The 6,332-nt window shown below is 44.1% G+C and overlaps 1 protein-coding gene across 1 annotated transcript; it reads right to left on the reverse strand.

The window, feature by feature from the left end:
- Positions 1-3,556: 3,556 nt before the first annotated feature.
- FTMT (ferritin mitochondrial) lies at positions 3,557-5,336 on the reverse strand. The gene has a single exon (XM_060633996.3). It carries the CDS (start codon positions 4,963-4,965, stop codon positions 4,237-4,239), a length of 729 nt encoding a protein of 242 aa, XP_060489979.1. The 5' UTR covers positions 4,966-5,336; the 3' UTR covers positions 3,557-4,236.
- Positions 5,337-6,332: the final 996 nt, after the last annotated feature.

Raw genomic sequence — 6,332 nt, forward strand, 5'->3', positions numbered from 1 at the left:
TTTTTCCTGAGTCCCAGGGTGACCCAGGCTGGTGTATATTTGCGAATCCTGGGCTTGCTGAGGTTGCTGAACTCAGGGTCCCTGTGATGATGGGCTTGGCCCACCAGTTATGGTGTCCAGACCCTGCTCCAGTCTAGGCTTTTAAGGTGGAGCGGGATGTGCTTCTGTCTCTAGTCCCTCCAACCTGGAGAGTGCTCCCACAGTCACTCCTCCATTTGGTAGAGTTCTAGTGTTGTCTCTTTTATATGCTAGTTACTCTTTTAAACCAAGGCTTTTTTTTTCTGTACCCAAGAACCAAGGACTGTTCCCCACCCCTTGGTACTATGCCTCCCCACTGCCATTCTCAGTGTCCCTGAATGGGGATTCCCTTTGTTACTGTGTCTCTGTCTCTCTTGCTGTTCTCTTGCCATTCTGTCTATCTTTGTCCAAAAATTGTTCAGTTAGCTCTTGGGTCAGTTCTTCAGGAAGAATTGTTCTATGATTAGCTGTCATTTGGTGAGTTCCATGGAGAAGGTAAGTTCAGGGTCTTCCTACATTGCCTTCTTTGACTAGAACCCAACAGGTAGGTATTTAAAAAGAAGTTACAGGACTGGAGGAGATGTTTAAAGAACAAGTATAGATAAAGAGGAGAAGAGATCCAGAGGACAGAGTTCTGGGACACTTTAATGTGTTAAGTTCAGCAAGTTGAGGGGCAATTAGAAAGGGAGGCAAATGACAGTGAGTAAGTGTTTGAGGAGTGAAATGACAAGTCCTACTAGCTGGGTGAGTGAGAAGAAGGCTGAGAAATGAAGCACTAGGTTTGTCATCATGGAAGTCACTGACGCTGTTGATGGAAAAATAAAAAGGTTGGTGTGGGGGTAAACACTGTACACAAACTTACTTGCAGGGGATCAAGAGAGAACAGGGTAAGTGGAGATGGGAAACAGAAATAACTTTTTAAAGAAGTTTTGTAGTAAAAGAGTATAAAAAAAGAACTAAGTAGGGGGTGCTGGAGGGAATGTAAGTCCAAAAAAGATGAGGAGAAATAACACCATCTTTGCTTCTCCTGGGAACCAATCAGTAGAAAGGGCAAAATGGATAATGCCAGCAAGAGAATAATTGGAGGTGTGATGTCCTGGAGTCCTTCTGTAAACTCAAGGGTTGGGACTCAGGGCACCATGGGAGATTGGCTTTAGGAAGTGGCATAGATGCTTCAACCCCTGTAGCAGAACAGAAGGCTTTCTACAATTACAAGCATGTGATCAATTCCATGACAAGGAAGTGTGAGGTTCTCCTGGGATTCCTTCTAAATTCTTAGTGAAATAAGGGGATTATCAACAGACAGCACTGAGCGGGAGGAGACTGAGAGATCGACAATGACAATGTGTAAAAGAATTGGGACAATGGCTATTGTATGTTTTGACAGCAACACAGAATAAGAAATAACATTACTGAGGAGGTAAATATGCAAACACACACACATACACACATGGAGACTGCAAAACAAGAATTTCAGGAGGCAATACCCTTGTTTAACTTACTTTCACTTCTGTTCAAATCTGTTCTAATGACAAATGGTGGCTAGCAAGTCACAAAATAATTTCATGACACTGATGGGGTGGAATCTGTAGTTTGGAAAACACTCATCCAGAAGAACTGAAGAGGAAATTCTCTGAAGACATGTAATAAGATTATATGCAGCAAAATAAACCAACTTTAAGTCTAGAAGGTAAAGGGAGGCCCATCAGCTTAATCAACAGCAAATTATTGTGCACTGCCCGCACCCCAGTAGTTCCTCCTGTCAAGATCCCTTTTTATTCTGGGCTCCTCTGTTCTCCAGTGACATAGGTCTGAGATCTGTCACTTTAATTCCCTGGTTTCTTCCCCCATTTTTGTAACTCTCTCCATTCATTCATTTGCAAAATTGTAAATAATCTGCCTGTAAATTCCTGTCAGCATCTGTTTCTATTTCCACTGATTTTGCCATGTTCAGGCCCTATTGCTTTCTCTCTACCTTATATTTTTACTTTTCTTGTTGTGAGAGTAGTGCAGTGGGTGTCCATAAGAAGAAATTTATTTTAAAAAGACAAGTAGCTAAAGAAAATGAATATCAAACACAATCTCATTAAGAGGCTCTCTGGCTTCCTTTGTTGGTGTATCTACTTCCATTTTGTATGCATATATATTATTTCCCCTGTACTTGTCTATATACAATTATATAATATAGTCCTGTTTCATAATACTCTCGTTTTTAAGAGAACACATTGTGAATTTCTGCTCACATCATTATGTGCTTGGCAAAATCATATTTAATAGCTGTAGGGCATTCCACGTATGGCATTTTAATCTAAACCATTTTGTTGAGTTTGTGCAGTCATGTGCATGTGCCTCTCAGATCTGGGACTACAGGGAGCACAATTTGCCAAGGACCCTGCTGCTCTGCTCAGAAAAATCGATTCATCTCTTAGCTTGTTGCAAGCCTGCACTTCCCAGTCAATAACAGAGTTCCGGAAATGTTCTTAGGCAGGCCCATTTCTGGGAGACCTGGGATTCCTCTGATGAGCGACTCTAGCTATGGTCTCCCAGAAAGCTTTGTAGCATGTTGCTTACAACAATGCACCACATTCCTTTTTTCCTTCCGCCAGGATCAGACTTGCATGGAGTCTGGAGGCTGTATCTGCTTCTCCAGCTCCTTTCCCATTTTCTCTCAAGGGCCTTTTGGTCTCCCCTAAGACATTTCTTATATACTTAATCCCATCTTGGCACGTTTCTCAGAAGACCCAAACTAACACAGACATTTAGGTTGTTCTCGGGTTTGTATTCTGTACAACTAAACTTGTGATTGCTCAATTCTTAGCACAGCACTCTTTTGCTGAGAGCCCTTCAAGCACTGCCATTGCTCAGTACATTAAGCTTAAGCCCCTCCTACCCCCTCCACATTTGGCTCCAGCCCATCTATCCAAACACCACCCAGTGTTCTTAGTCCAGCCCCGGGGCCTGCTGACCAAATATTCTTGCATTCATTTTCTCATGCCTCCTTCCCCCAGCCCCCAAGAAAACATGTGCTCAGCTGATGCCTCCTTCATTCTGGATTTCTTTGTGACTTCCTCCACGCACCCCCCTCCATTTTAAAGGCCACAGAAATGTGTTTTCTGCAGTGTAGTCACTCTTTTTGTCAAAAGTAGTTAGTTACATTAAAGGGAGGCTATAAAGCCCAATGGTGAAGTGTATACTTTGTAATCAGACAGACCTAGATCATCATTTAACACACACACACACACACACACACACACACACACACACACACAGGTACGCCTGGGTGGCTAAGTTGGTTAAGCGTCCCACTTTGGCTCAGATCATGATTTGTGGTTCATGGGTTCGAATCTGGTGTGGGGCTCTGTGCTGACAGCTCAGAGCCTAGAGTCAGCTTCGGATTCTGGGTCTCCCTCTCCCTCTGCCCCTCTGCTGCTCTCACTCTATCTCGCTCTCTCAAAAATAAATAAACATTAAAAAAAATTAAAACACCTACAAATTAGCAGAGATTGGATAGGTTTGGGAAAACACTGAGCTAAACAAAAATAATCCAAGATGTTTTTAATTCTCAGACTTCCCAGAGCCCTTAAAATGTTCATATGTGTCATAACTTCCTAAGGCCAGTATCGACACTTTGTGTAGCTTTCCTTGAATTTGATCACAAAATCCTTTAGAAACAGATCATCTCCAGACATTATTTTTTTCTTGGAAAATACTGGGAAAGGGTAAACGTTGTCACAGAATTTTTCATGTATGGTTCTCACAGTACTTTATAGTACTATATATATTCTTCAACTTGTTATAGTTGTTTGTATATTTATCTTACACATCTTCCCAATTTTAGCCTTTAGCATAAAGTCTTGAAAATAACAGGCACTTGTTCAGTAGAAAATCACAGAATTTTAGTGAAGGCTCATGGTCTGGAATAATATTTGGTAACTGGAGAAAGTTTGTATCTGCTTTTCAGTAGCTGTTTCCCAGTCTTTTTTTATACCATAGTATCCTGGGCTACTTTACAGGCTAGAAAAATTATCTTGATGTTGGACAGGAAGAAAAAAAAAGCCCTTGTTAACTGGAGGCTAAATACATTTTCTCCACAAGTCACTTGATTGGGACAGTTTAACAGTATATAGAGGTGGAGGTGCATTTTAAGGGCAAGAAAGCAGGAGTCAGCCGACTCTGGGTCTTGGCACACCATGGGCAGCAAGGAAGGCAGCCTGTGGCTTAGTTGTGATCGTTTTCATTTCCAAGGGTGTGCTTGTCAAAGAGGTACTCTGCCAGGCCGGAAGCCGGGGCCCCCATCTTAACCAAGTTTTGCACGTGGTCACCTAGTTCTTTGATCGATTTCACCTGTTCATTCAAATAGTGAGTTTCCAGGAAGTCGCACAAATGGGGGTCACCTTTGTCTGAGGCCAGAGTGTGCAATTCGAGCAACGACTGGTTCACATTCTTTTCCAAGAGCAGCGCACACTCCATGGCATTCAGCCCGCTCTCCCAGTCGTCCAGGTCAGGTTTCTTGATGTCCTTCAGGCAGATCCGGCCTCCCCGCTGGTTCTGCAGCCTCATCAGCTTCTCGGCGTGCTGGGTCTCCTCCCGAGACTGACGAAGGAAATATCTGGCGAAGTTGTTCAGGGCCACGTCATCTCGGGAGAAGTAATAGGCCATAGACAAGTACACATAGGACGCATAGAGCTCCAGGTTGATCTGGCGGTTGATGGCGGCCTCGGAGTCCGGGTGGAAGTTCTGCCGCACTCGGGAGGGGGCGGAGGTGGGCCCGGCAGGGTCCCGGGAGGAGGTGGCTGCGGCCAGCGGCCGGCGGGGGGCGGCGGGCTGGGGACCCGAGGGGCACCAGGAAACCCAGAGCGGTCGGAGCGCGAAGCCTCGGCGCGCGCTGCGCAGGGACACCAGCGAACTGCTGATCTGCTTACAGAGGAACAAGAAACAGGGCGGCATGGTTCCCCTTCTTTAGAAGTCGGGAAACTGAGGCCCGGGCGGCTTACCGCGCGGTCGGGCACCAGGGGCTTCAGGGGCTTCTGCATCAGAACGCAGCCCTAGGCGATGGCGACTGCGTCACACACACACGCCTTCGCTTGGAGAGGCTCAGAGTTCCAGGCGGAGGGCGGCGGGGGCGCGCGCGCCTGTCGCGGTTGGGCGCAGACGGATAATCCTGACAACTCCATTTAACGAAACATTGCCCCATTTCTGCCCTTGGGCGTTTGTAACTTATTTCATCTAAGTTAAAAGTGCTGTTAAAAAAAAAAAAAAAAAAAAAGAAAGAAAGAAAGAAAAGCAGGCACTACGACTAGCAAAAGAAAGCACGAGCCCAGTGTACTTGCCCTCCCTTTGTGACCTCTTTCTGTGGAAAGACCAAGGCCTGGGGGAGGCAGGGCAGCGACATAGAGGAAAACAAGTCACAAAACTTTATCTGGGCGCGGGGGTCCACAGCCAAATTGGGTCTTTATAAATTGACTTTCTGGTTATTTTAACAAATGTAGGTATGGAAATAATTGCCAGAGTAGTATATAGGCACATTTCCAAGGGTCTGTAAGAAGACAGTGCCTTCTTTTAAAAAGACATTTTATTTTGGGGGCGTCTGGGTAGCTCAGTGGGTTAAGCGTGGGACTTAGGCTCAGGTCAGGAGCTCATGGTTTGTGGGCTCCAGCCCCAGATCAGGCTCTGTGCTGACAGCTAGGAGCCTGGAGCCTGCTTCAGATTCTGTGTCTCCCTCTGTCTCTGCCCCTCCCCTGCTCAGCTCTCTCTCTCAAAAATAAATAAACATTAAAAGTAATAAATAAAAAACAATAAAAACTTAAAAAAGAATAAAAAGACATTTTATTTTTAAATGTAAAATTTATCTTTACTGCAAAGAAAAATAGGATACTGTAGAAAAGTAGGAGGAATAAATAAACTAGCTCTAAACTTGATGTTATTTTCCTGTCTTTTGTTATTGCAGATACATACACTTGTGGTGAGCATAGGAAAGCTGTAGAGAAGTTGAATCACTATATTGTACATCTGAAACTGATGTAACATTGTGTCTCAACTAAAATAAAAAATACTAAATTAAAAATAAAAAGGACAATTAAAAATTCAATTTATTTATTTTTTTAAATATAATTTATGGTCAAGTTAGCTAACATACAGTGCATACAGTGTGCTCTTGGCTTCAGGAGTAGATTCCCATGATTCATCACTTACATATAACAGCCAGTGTCCATCCCAACAAGTGCCTTCCTCAATGCCCACCACCCATTTTCGCCTCTCCTCACCCCCTCCCCACCATCAACCCTCAGTTTGTTCTCTGTATTTAAGAATCTCTA

Source organism: Panthera onca, chromosome A1 (genome assembly GCF_046562875.1).
Source record: "Panthera onca isolate mPanOnc1 chromosome A1, mPanOnc1 haplotype 2, whole genome shotgun sequence".
NCBI classification, from domain to species: domain Eukaryota; kingdom Metazoa; phylum Chordata; class Mammalia; order Carnivora; family Felidae; genus Panthera; species Panthera onca.

Excerpts from the sequence above, each read along its gene's own strand:
- FTMT (XM_060633996.3), bottom strand. The coding sequence starts at position 4,965 with ATGCCGCCCTGTTTCTTGTTCCTCTGTAAGCAGATCAGCAGTTCGCTG.